The sequence below is a fragment of the Notolepis coatsorum genome (genome assembly GCF_963971535.1).
Source record: "Notolepis coatsorum genome assembly, chromosome: 14".
NCBI classification, from domain to species: Eukaryota; Metazoa; Chordata; class Actinopteri; order Aulopiformes; family Paralepididae; genus Notolepis; species Notolepis coatsorum.
The window spans coordinates 98,697,702-98,710,369 of NC_140178.1; the positions used below are offsets into that span (position 1 = coordinate 98,697,702).

General features: G+C 43.1%; 1 protein-coding gene across 1 annotated transcript in view; it reads left to right on the top strand.

The window, feature by feature from the left end:
• Positions 1-4,156: 4,156 nt before the first annotated feature.
• The window catches only part of casc3 (casc3 exon junction complex subunit), a gene marked incomplete at its 5' end in the record, with an annotated part of 52,273 nt that continues 43,761 nt past the window's right edge, over positions 4,157-12,668 (top strand). The window contains 3 exons of the mRNA XM_084328815.1: positions 4,157-4,348; positions 7,328-7,352; positions 8,083-8,138. Of these exons, the coding sequence (XP_084184941.1) occupies positions 4,157-4,348; positions 7,328-7,352; positions 8,083-8,138 (273 nt within the window). The remainder of the gene's footprint in view (positions 4,349-7,327; positions 7,353-8,082; positions 8,139-12,668) is intronic.

A 12,668-nucleotide genomic window follows, 5' to 3' on the forward strand; every position in this document is an offset into this window, starting at 1 on the left:
CGCCGAAAGGTCAGAAAATATCGTGATATCATATTTAGGCCATATCGCCCAGCCCTAATACGAACAGGTCGAAAACTACCTTGCGAAAAAAAATCTAATCTACGAATTCCAATCTGGCTTCAGAACATCCCACTCCACTGACACATGCCTTCTCTATTTGAACGACCACATCAAACAAGAGGTGGACGCGGGCAAATACTGCGGCATGGTCATGCTGGACCTACAAAAGGCCTTCGACACTGTCAATCACTCCATTCTGATTGACAAGCTAAAAGCAATTGGTTTTGATCAGTGAGCTGGATGCAATCCTATACCTGGAGGGGAGAGAACGGATGGTGGAGGTAAACGGTACCCTATCCCCCCCCCCCCCCCTCCCAGTGAGCTGTGGTGTTCCACAAGGAAGCATACTAGGACCGCTACTGTTCCTAATTTATGCAAATGACATGTCATCAGCTTGTGACTGCAACTTGTTCCTGTTCGCGGACGACTCAGCTCTGCTGGTCTCTGACAAGAACAAGTTGCAGGTTGAAAAAACCCTCAGCTCTGAACTAGGCTAAATCTGCACCTGGCTCGCTGATAACAAACTATCATTACACCTGGGTAAAACAGAGTCCATTCTCTTCGGTTCAAATAACAAACTCAGCAAGACCAACGGCTTCTCTGTTACAGTGGGTGACAATAATATTGTCACAAGGAAAGATGAAATTACATACCTAGGTTGTAGGTTCCATCCTAGAGGCAAATCTTTCCTGTGACAAAATGGCATCCAATGTAATAAAAAAAAAAGTCAACCAACAAACTAGATTCTTGTACCGGATCTCCTCTCTGGTAAACAAGAATACCCTGAAGACTCTGGCAGGAGCACTCATTCAAGGGTACTACGACTATGCTTGCACCTCATGGTACCAAAGCACCTCAACGGCGCTAAAAACAAAATGACAAACATCACAAAACAAACTGGTCAGACTACTGCTTGACCTTACTCCTAGAACCCACCTAACCCCTGCCTACTTTGACAACCTAGGATGGCTTAGAGTAGACGACAGAGTACAGCAACTTGCAATGGGCCTGGTCTACAAGATACACTACACGACTAAGGTACCCATGTACATGTCAAAATACTTCCCAAAGGTCAGTGAATACCACGACCACAACACCAGAGGGAGTTCCACAAATCATGTTAAACCCAGATTCGGCTCAAACAAGGGACTAAACACGTTTCGCAATTATGCCACATCAATGTGGAACGCCCTACCCACAGCTGTAAAGGAATGTGAATCACTACCCACTTTCAAAACCACTCTCAAAGAGCACCTACGAGAGACTCATGCAATTCAAAACTGGCCCCTGTAAATGTCCTAACGCAACCCCCTCCAATGTACAATAAATGTCCTATTAATCAGGCGGCTAAGTGGCGCAGTGGGCAAGGCGCTCACCACTAACGCAGGAGATGCTGGGTTCGAGCCCAGCTCTCTGCGTTGCTTCCGGCTTGGCTGGTCGTTCATACTAATACAATTGGCAGTATTAGGGGGTGGGAAAGCCGGTGGGTGGGGATCGGACGTTGTGGACAGTGACTCCTACAGGTCGGTTGTTGCGCCTGTACAGCAGAATCAGGAAGTATCGGGGGCAGCGTGAGCCTCCCACGCATTACTCCTCGCCACTGAGAGATCGCGCTGTACAGGTGAAAAGATGCGACGGCTGCCTCCTCGTGTACCGGAGGGGACACGTGATGCAAGGCTTCGTCCACATTGCAGCCGACCAGTGGGAGGCATGGTCTAGCAACGTTCGAGACAGGGGAGGGAAGAATTGGATAAATACGAAAATTGGGATGGGAGAAAAATAGAAAAAATGGGGGAGAAAAAGTAGATACAAAAAAAAAGTCTTATTAAACCCAATAATACACAAGACCCTCTTCTTGGGACCAAGTAAGGTTTCGTCGATAATCCAATGTACAGTTATCCCCCCCCCCCCCCCCCACATCCAATGTATAGTTCCCCCCCCACCTACCAACCTCAACCTCCTCCAATGTACAGTTTCTTCGTCAAATGTATATATTCTCTTTTTTAGACTCTTCTTGTATCACAAACAGTACTGTATTTGTAAATCTGGAATGTCATAAATGTAGAGATGTAGCAGTAGTCTATCTGTATGTCATATTATGATGAATTGAAAATGGGGGACCCTGATGTAAACAAGACGAAAGTCTTTCTCTGGTCTGCATCCCCTTAACAATTGTGTGTATTGAGCTGTACTGTACCCATTCTGCAATCTGTTAATACAATTTTCAATCAATCAATCCCCATTTTCAATTCATCTTAACATATATGACATACATGACATACAGATAGACAGTACTGCTACATCTAGACATTCATGACATACTAGATTTACAAATACAGTACTGTTTGTGATACAAAAAGAGTCTAAAAAAGAGAGTATATACATTTGACGAAGAAACTGTCAGAGAACTGGGCCAGAGTGAGTTTACAGTAGCTGCCCAGCAGAAGCAGAGCAAACTCTATGATGGTGGTCTTAGTTGTTCGATGCAAACATCTGATTGGTTATATGTCTGATGTTTTTGGCCTGCCAGGTGGTGTTTCCCGGAAAACTAAGACCACCATAGTGTTCCTCATCAAAAAAGTACACACAATATAACATGATACAGATGATGAATGTACTAAAAATGAATGTAATAAAAAAAGTCAACCAACGAACTAGATTCTTGTACCGGATCTCCTCTCTGGTAAACAAGAATACCCTGAAGACTCTGGCAGGAGCACTCATTCAAGGGTACTATGACTATGCATGCACCTCATGGTACCAAAGCACCTCAAAGGCGCTTAAAACAAAATTACAAACATCACAAAACAAACTGGTCAGACTACTACTTGACCTGAACCCCAGAACCCACCTCACCCCTGCCCACTTTGACAACCTAGGATGGCTTAGAGTAGACGACAGAGTACAGCAACTTGCAATGGGCCTGGTCTACAAGATACACTATACGACCGGGGTGCCCATGTACATGTCAAAATACTTCCCAAAGGTCAGTGAATACCACAACCACTACACCAGAGGAAGCTCAACAAATCATGTTAAACCCAGATTCGGCTCAAACAAGGGACTAAACACGTTTCGCAATTATGCCACATCAATGTGGAACGCCCTACCCAAAGCTGTAAAGGAATGTGGATCACTACCCCAAAACCTCTCTCAAGGGACACCTACGGGAGACTGCAATTCAACACTGGCCCCTGTAAATATCCTAACCCAACCCCCTCCAATGTACAGTCATTTACCTAGTATGGTTTTGTCAATAGTCCAATGTACAATTTTGTTTGTTTGTACAGTGTCTCCCCCCCCCCCCCCTCATTGTACAGTTTTGCTTGTTTATACAGTGTGCCCCCCCCCCCCCGCCCCAACCACCTCCAATGTAAATTACCCAGTATGGTTGTCAATATCCCAACGTACCCAACCCCCCCCACCCAACCTCCTCCAATGTACAGTTTCTACGTCAAATGTATATACTCCCTTTTCTTGACTCCTTCTGTATCACAAACAGTATACTGTATTTGCAAATCTGGTATGTCATAAATGTATAGATGTAGCAGTACTGACTATCTGTATGTCATGTATGTCATATATGTCCTGATGAATTGAAAATGGGGGACCCTGATGTAAACAAGACGAAAGTCTTTCTCTGGTCTGCATCCCCTTAACAATTGTGTGTATTGAGCTGTACTGTATTGTACCCATTCTGCAATCTGTTAATAAAGTTTTCAATCAATCAATCAATCAACACACAATTGTTAAGGGGATGCAGACCAGAGAAAGACTTTCGTCTTGTTTACATCAGGGCCCCCCATTTTCAATTCATCATAACATTATATGACATACATTGATTGATTGAAAACTTTATTAACAGATTGCAGAATGGGTACAGTACAGCTCATGACATACAGATAGACAGTACTGTGTCATCTAGACATTTATGACATACCAGATCTACAAATATACAGTAGCCTACTGCAGCGAGCGCACTCTTCTCCGACGTTGCCCTTCATGCAGCAAGAGGAAAAATAATACAAATAACCGTTCATTTGAAACGATTCGTTCACGAATCGCACATCGACAGCCAAACATTCCAATTCCTAAGATGGCGGACCGGCGGCGGCGGAGGAGGCGCGCGTCTCAGGACAGCGAGGAGGACGACGAGTCCGGTTCTGGGTCGGAGACCGGGAGGAGGTCCGGCTCCCCGGGGACCAAGAACCGAGTGCGGGAACCCGAACCGGCGGAGGCTACCCCGGTCGTGCGGGTGGTGCCTAAGAACGACGCGCAGTCCGAGTGTGTGAGTGTCAGTTTGGCTACTGAGTTAGCTTTAGCCGCTAACGCCTCTGCGTTCGCGCTTTTCTACGGAACAACTTTGCGGGTTGTTTCGCCGTTGCTTCGCGCCTAATAACCGGCCCATTGCGTAGTCGTGTGCCATGTTCCCCCCCCCGCACGACGGGGTGATGAGAGTCAGAGTCGTCCACCCAATGTGGTCGTTGTGTAGCGGTTAGCAGCTAGCTAACTAACTAGGCCACGCTCAATCCCCATCATGTGAGTTTGCCACGTCCATAAATCACCCCCACTAACCGGCACCGGGTAAGCACCGAGGAGGCAGCTCAGCCAAAGGGCTGTGTGTCTGGGACTGTAGGCACGATAAATGTTTAAGTGTGTCTGGGACTGTAGGCACGATAAAGGGTTAAGTGTGTCTGGGACTGTAGGCACGATAAAGGGTTAAGACAAGTGTCTCTGGGACTAGGCAGTAGGCACGATAAAGGGTTAAGTGTGTCTGGGACTGTAGGCACGATAAAGGGTTAAGTGTGTCTGGGACTAGGCACGATAAAGGGTTAAGTGTGTCTGGGACTGTAGGCACGATAAAGGGTTAAGTGTGTCTGGGACTGTAGGCACGATAAAGGGTTAAGTGTCTCTGGGACTGTAGGCACGATACAGGGTTAAGTGTGTCTCTGGGACTGTAGGCACGATAAAGGGTTAAGTGTGTGTCTGTCTGGGACTGTAGGCACGATACAGGGTTAAGTGTGTCTCTGGGACTGTAGGCATGATAAAGGGTTAAGAGTGTCTGGGACTGTAGGCACGATAAAGGGTTAAGTGTGTCTGGGACTGTAGGCACGATAAAGGGTTAAGTGTGTCTGGGACTGTAGGCACGATAAAGGGTTAAGTGTGTCTCTGGGACTGTAGGCACGATAAAGGGTTAAGTGTGTCTCTGGGACTGTAGGCACGATAAAGGGTTAAGTGTGTCTCTGGGACTGTAGGCACGATAAAGGGTTAAGTGTGTCTCTGGGACTGTAGGCACGATAAAGGGTTAAGTGTGTCTCTGGGACTGTAGGCACGATAAAGGGTTAAGTGTGTCTGGGACTGTAGGCACGATAAAGGGTTAAGTGTGTCTCTGGGACTGTAGGCACGATAAAGGGTTAAGTGTGTCTCTGGGACTGTAGGCACGATAAAGGGTTAAGTGTGTCTCTGGGACTGTAGGCACGATAAAGGGTTAAGTGTGTCTCTGGGACTGTAGTCATGGGTCACTTCTATAAAACCAATGTTGTTGACTTCTTGCCACGCCAGCCAACACTTAAGACACCTATACTTTGTTTCGGAGTTGTGTTTGATCTCTGCTTCTAACTTAGGTGTCGAACAAGTGTAGTCTGGGTCAGTGATAAACATTAACATACACATGCAGTCTCACACAGAGCTTGTGCTGCTAGTTAATGGCATCTTAGCCTTGATATACACATGGATCTGGTCATGGATGTATTCCTCTATATTTTCATTGCATTGGGCCATAATGTAGAAGACCGTCACGGCTTAGCCATATTACACTACCCGAGGCGATTACACATTGTAATCATGATCCGTCTGCATTGCAGGTGGCTTAATTATCAGAAATGCCATTTGGTGACTTCTTGTTTTCAGCATGGCCCCAGCGATAAATCAAACCCCTAACTATGGCAGTGTTAGTGCCGTGTTCTACCCAGTGAACTAGAAGGCTTGGGAAGTTAAGACGCTTGCTGCAAGACGCCAGTCACCATCCTACACCGGTTTGCATTGGGAAATCGCTGCAACTGCATAATGTACAAAAACCGAGGAAGTGATGGAGAACAAGAACAGTAGAGGCAGGTTTCTCCCATGATGGTTCCTGTAGCAGCTTTTTACACAAGACTTCCAGACCATCACCCAAAAATCCTCTTGTCAACAACACACACAGTCAGCCGGAGTGATCTTCTGTAAATGTCCACTTGCCCCAGAAATGTAGTGTCAGCTTCCCAAAGTTTACCAAAGTCTGTACAGTGAATTTTATCTCTAACTCTGCCTGGCAGTGTTAGTGCTCTGTTTAGTAGAACAGCACTGTTATTTCCACGGTGGTCAGATGAGGTGGTGTGGTTGAGACACCTGCCACTGCAACCACGTCATGCATACTGTCCCCCTCAGCCTGCATACTGTCCCCCTCAGCCTGCATACTGTCCCCCTCAGCCTGCAGTCTGTGTCAAAAAGAAGTGGCCACTCCCCTGAAAAGGGGAATAAGTGCAAATCTGCAATAGTGACCGCATTCACAATGCACTCGCTTGACCTTGGTTAACATGTTGTTTACAAGTCCCACCTCTAGTAGTCATGGTTAACATGTTTAGAAGTCTCACCTCTAGTAGCAATAGGGCTGTCTTAAATACTTCGAAGCTTTGAAGCTTCGTTCGATGGGCATGGGATTCGAATATGAAAATGAAAATAAAAATCGATTATGAAAAGAAATATAATTATATATATATGATTTTTATTTTTTTGCAAAATCAACTCTGCCTCTCTTTGTTAATTACAACAAGCTGTTTGTTATTTAAGATGAGGTCGGACTCGGCACTGACATATTTGTGTTCATTGTGCTGCTTTTATAAAGCCTCAAATGACTGCTTACAATATTTCATGGAAGCAAAGTGTTTAGTTAGTCTAAGTCCCACAACATATATAAAAAAAAAAAAAAAAAAAAAAAAAAATTTTTTAATTTCGAAGCTTCGAATTAAAATCGAATCTCGGCCTTGAAGCTTCGAATTCCAAAAAAAATAATCGAATGTCAGCCCTAAGTAGCAATGATTAACATGTTTAGAAGTCTCACATCTAGTAGTCATGGTTAACATGTTTAGATGTCCCAGCTCTAGTAGTAATGATTAACATGTTTAGAAGTCTCACGACACCTCTAGTAGTCCGTCATGGTTAACATGTTTTAGAAGTCTCACCTCTAGTAGTAATGATTAATATGTTCTTTCTTCCCTCTGTTTTTTAGGAGAGTGAAGACGGAGTGGGAGAAGGTGAGTTTTCTTTATTTTCTTTTGATGTATGAACCCAGACAAGCATCACTGTTGATTCCTCTACTATTGGTCTGTCCGTTGATGTATGAACCCAGACAAGCATCACTGTTGATTCCTCTACTATTGGTCTGTCCGTTGATGTATGAACCCAGACAAGCATCACTGTTGATTCCTCTACTATTGGTCTGTCCGTTGATGTATGAACCCAGACAAGCATCACTGTTGATTCCTCTACTATTGGTCTGTCCGTTGATGTATGAACCCAGACAAGCATCACTGTTGATTCCTCTACTATTGGTCTGTCCGTTGATATATGAACCCAGACAAACAATATTGTTGATTCCTCTACTATTGGTCTGTCCGTTGATGTATGAACCCAGACAAGCATCACTGTTGATTCCCTCTACTATTGGTCTGTCCGTTGATATATGAACCCAGACAAACATCACTGTTGATTCCCTCTACTATTGGTCTGTCCGTTGATATATGAGCCCAGACAAGCATCACTGTTGATTCCCTCTACTATTGGTCTGTCCGTTGATATATGAGCCCAGACAAGCATCACTGTTGATTCCTCTACTATTGGTCTACTACTACTCATGCACAAATGGTGTTACAACTGTAAGGTACCACCCTAACTGAATTTGAGCCATAAAAACCCTGTTTTCTTTTAATAAATAGTGGAATGAACTAATGTTTATCTTGCTGTCTTTCCCCTCTCCCTGTGCAGCTGTGCTGTCTGACTACGAGAGTGCAGATCCTGAAGAAAATGGCTCCCATTCAGAGGTAAACATGTCATCTTCTACCTCGCTCTGCTTTTTGTTTTTCTCTGACTCCTCTCGTCTGCACACTCTATCCCTCTCCCTGTTTTCTCTGAAGTCTGTGGATTTATAGGAATAGTATCAGGGTCAGACTGATCTCAATAATTGGTACATTTGCTCCAGTCTCAGCCTTTACAAACCCCTTTATCTGCATATGAGGACACTTTGGGGTTTGTTTCAAAGGTTTTATTCTGTAGCGCATGCATAATGTATGTTACAGTGTTTATCTTACCACAGGGATTCAATGTCCATCATGACATCACTAGTGGCCATATTTACACTCAATAAACCAAAACTGTTTGTGGATGTGTCTGAGATTATATGCATCAGCATTGTTTTTTTGGTGAAGTGCCCCTTTTAACCTGTTAAGCCCGGGCGGCTACGTGGCGTAGTGGGCAAGGCGCTCGCCACGAATGACGGAGACGCTGGGCTTGTCTGTTCGAGCCCAGCGCTCCACATTGCTTTCAGTTTAGCTGGTCGTCCGTACTAATACACAATTGCCGTATTAGGGGGTGGGAAACTGATGGGTGGGGATCGGGCGTTGTGGACAGCGACTCCTACAGGTCGGTTGGTGCGCCTGCGCAGTAGAATCAGGAAGTGTCGGGGGCAGCGTGAGCCTCCCACGCGTTACTCCTCGCCACTGAGAGATCGAGCTGCGCAGGTGAAAAGATGCGACTGCTGTTACCTCAAGTACCGGAGGGGACTTGTGCTATGTATGACTTAGTCCACATTGCAGCCGGCTTGTGGGAGGCAAGAAACAGCGTTCGTGACAGGGGAGGGTTGAATTGGATGATACGAAATTGGGATGGGAGAAAATATAGAAAATGGGAGAAAAAGTGGATAAAAAAAAAAACCTGTTAAGCCCTAGCCATATTTTCTGAAAATCCGCCAAACCTAAGTAAATGGAAGATTGCTCCACTTCTACAAGGTCCATTTGCATGTTCTTGTTATCTAGGGACATCTATGGATCTCATGGAATGTATTCCCAGTGTCAGAAATATTGTCTGTTACTAGGCTTGAGTAAATATTGATGAAACAAAGGAGAATATAAATAATAATTTCTTTGCATAACACCATGCTAAAAATGACCAGACATGAAAAACTGCCACTGAGCTCGTTCAGCATCTTCTTGAGATCATGTGTAAAAAAAAAAATCTAAGCAAATGAATAAAGGGAAGATGATTAAACAGAAGGTTTTGTAGATACAGTACTGAACATGCCATTTGAAATATTATTATAGAATATAGAATAGCAGGCCTATAAATTACTATCATAGCCAACTCGCACATCTTGTACATATGTCTAAACTGAACACTGTGACCTCATTTTTTTACTTCTAATTTTACTATGTTATTTTATTTCATACTTATCTTGTCTTGCACAGTCTCTGGAGCGCAACAGTAAGAAGCATTTTGTATAAAAGTATTCTGTACTTCTGTATGACAACTATTAAAGAAACTTGAAACTTGATCTATGGATCAGGCCAAATCTTGTCTTTCCAATGGCAGAGTTCAATTTGGATTTAGGCCTAAAAGAAAAAATTGTTTGTTTCTGGTTGCCGACCGACCCTGCCGATTTAGGTGTGACAAATTTTTTTATTTTTTTTTTACAATAAAGTTTCATACAAATCTTAGTCGAACCTTTAGTATTATGGATATTAAACATGCTGGCAGAGTACATGCATCCATGTTGTTGTGAACATTTTAAAGAAATTCCCTATCTATAGAATTTCTTTATTTAATTAAAATGTGGGAAAGAATAAAAAAAAATATATATATATTCCCTACCTACCCATGGCCTTAACCCTTTATTCGCCAATGGCGTGTTACCACGTCATTCTCCGCCATGCGTAATCTGCCAATGCCGCCGTAAGGCGTCTTTGAGATCAATATTTAAAAAATCTGTCATGTCAATCATATTTTACCCACGGAGACTTAAGACTTGCTGTTGATCTCCTCTCAACTCTCCAACGGTTCAAGACCGCCATCTGGTGGCCGATCGGTTAATCGCCCAAACCGGAAGTGACGCGGCAGGAAGTGGTGCTCAAACATATTTCGTCCGGCCACTCGCTATTGCTCCCGGGACTCGAGCTTGATACACTGGATAGCGATCCGTTGCCAATAACTTGATAAACAACATGATTTGGACGTATATACTATTATACAACTTGGAAATGGATCGCATATATCAACATCCCATAATCGCGAACTTTCTGCTCCACGCTGACCACCCAACGGTCAGAGGAAGCTGCGGTAAGTTTCAGCGTGTTTGAATATTATGATCCATATAAACTGCTGTGATCTGTATCGCCCATACTACATGAATGATTTAACGTCGGCCACGGACTTATAAACCCCCCCCCCCCCCCCCCTCCGGTCACCAGCAGATGATGAGGCATGACGTTTAGGACCTTGTACAATTGAAATTTTTTATCTGACGTCAATCGGTATCAAACTACATTTGATGATGTAATATATGTATTTATAGCTATAACTCACATTCTGCAGAATGCTGCAGAAAACGATAAAAACATATTTATACTTTAGACCGTATTTTAGTATGAATATGTGAATGAAAAAGTAGAACGTTGCTACATCCTAAACCAGGGGTGGCCAACCCGCGGCTCGCGAGCCGCATGCGGCTCTTTGCCCGTCAATGTGCGGCTCTTCCATCCATAAAAAAAAATATATATATATATATTATAATTTTCTTTTTTTACTTTTCTTTTTTTTTTATGTCACTCATTCCACAAGGACGTAGAATAAACATTTAATTTCTTTTTTAAATGGTCCATTTGCATGTTCTTGGTATCTGAATCTAGGGAATTTCTCCACCATTTTCATCATATTGCAACACAGTTTTTTGCAAGACGTTCACAGAAAGGTAGAGAAACTAACTGCGTTCTGTTTTATGGCAATAACGTTCAGGTTTGTGGGAGATAATCCCAAAAAATAAGAGAAATAAAAAAGTTAATCCAGAAGTCAGATGATTGACAGGGGCTGGTATGAGCTGGGTAGGGTCGTTTTTCAAAATTTGAAAGCCCTGAGTCTCTTCCTTCAAAAGACTACACTCACTTTTGGATGTGCCACTTCCTCCTGTCAATATGTGCCGGTTTCCGACTCAATGCCCTGAGATTTCTATAATCTTATATTTCACTAATAACAGTTAAAATAATTGGTAAACAAACGTAATGCTGAAAATATACACTTTTACTGTATATCTCGGGCTTAAGAGGTTAACCCTGTGAGGCCCAAATTAAAAAGACATTAGCAACTTCAGAGGCCAGAGGGTGGGACATATAAACACATTTACTATCAAATAGCATTGTGAGGCTGAACAACAGGACCAATTGACTATACATGTGCTTAAATGGGAACTATCTTATAAATGGCCTTTTTCAGTGTTTACCATTGTTTCTTAGCTATGTGGATTTATATTAATAGGATCTATGTCTCCTCTCACAATATTCACCCTCACTGAACTGAGTCATCTGAAGATTTGCATATCTGTGATGTCAGAGATTTCTCAGCTGCATAATAATGTGGCAGTTGATGTGGCAGTTGGCACCAGGCCACACAGTGGTTGGAGCCCAGCCTCAAAACGACTTAAGATCTTGAGATCGAAAAATGCGGTTTTTGAGTACTTGATTAGAAATACAAACCGTACGTTAAATCTAGAGGAAGGAAGGACGTGGTACTTACCTCACCATTTGAAAAAAACCTAGGTGTTCCATAGACTTGCAGGAATTGTGTAAAAGTGCCCAAATAGTGAAAGAAATAGTAAAATAGTTCCCCTTTAACATTTTTTAAATAAACATTATTTTTTTAAATGGCTAAAAGTGATTTTGTAATTTTGCAACCGTGGGTCTCACAGGGTACTTTTAACCCTGTGAGGCCCAAATAAAAAAGACATTAGCAACTTCAGAGGCCAGAGGGTGAGACCTATAAACACATGAAGGGTGCCGTGACTGAAAAAAAAGGTTGAGAAACGCTGGTATATGGTGTGGCTCTTTGTGGTACCACAGTAATTTTTGTGGCTCTTAGTCTCTGACTGGTTGGCCACCCCTGTCCTAAACGATATACTTGACGTTGAATGGGCCATAGTAATGTCAATTTAGCAATACAATTTAAAAAGTTATAGCCCTGCAAAGAAGGGGAACATCTCCATAGACTTACAGTACTGGCAGACAGTGGATTAAGATCAGAATAATCCCTGGCAGATAAAGGGTTAACTGACAACCAACAGGAAACAAACAATATTTTCTCTTATGCCTTAGTATCTCCATGCGTGCAGGAAGAACCTTGAATGAAATCGACTGTATTGTACAGTTCCATTCTTATAATGGATATGGCGCCGTCATTTTGGATCGGATTGCAGCAGGGATTGTTGCTAAATGTTCACAGAGGGTAGACACACTAACTGCTAGGCCTGCCGCGATAAGCAATAAATCGATTAATTGCCGCGATAATTAAAATGAATGCAATGATTTTGACGG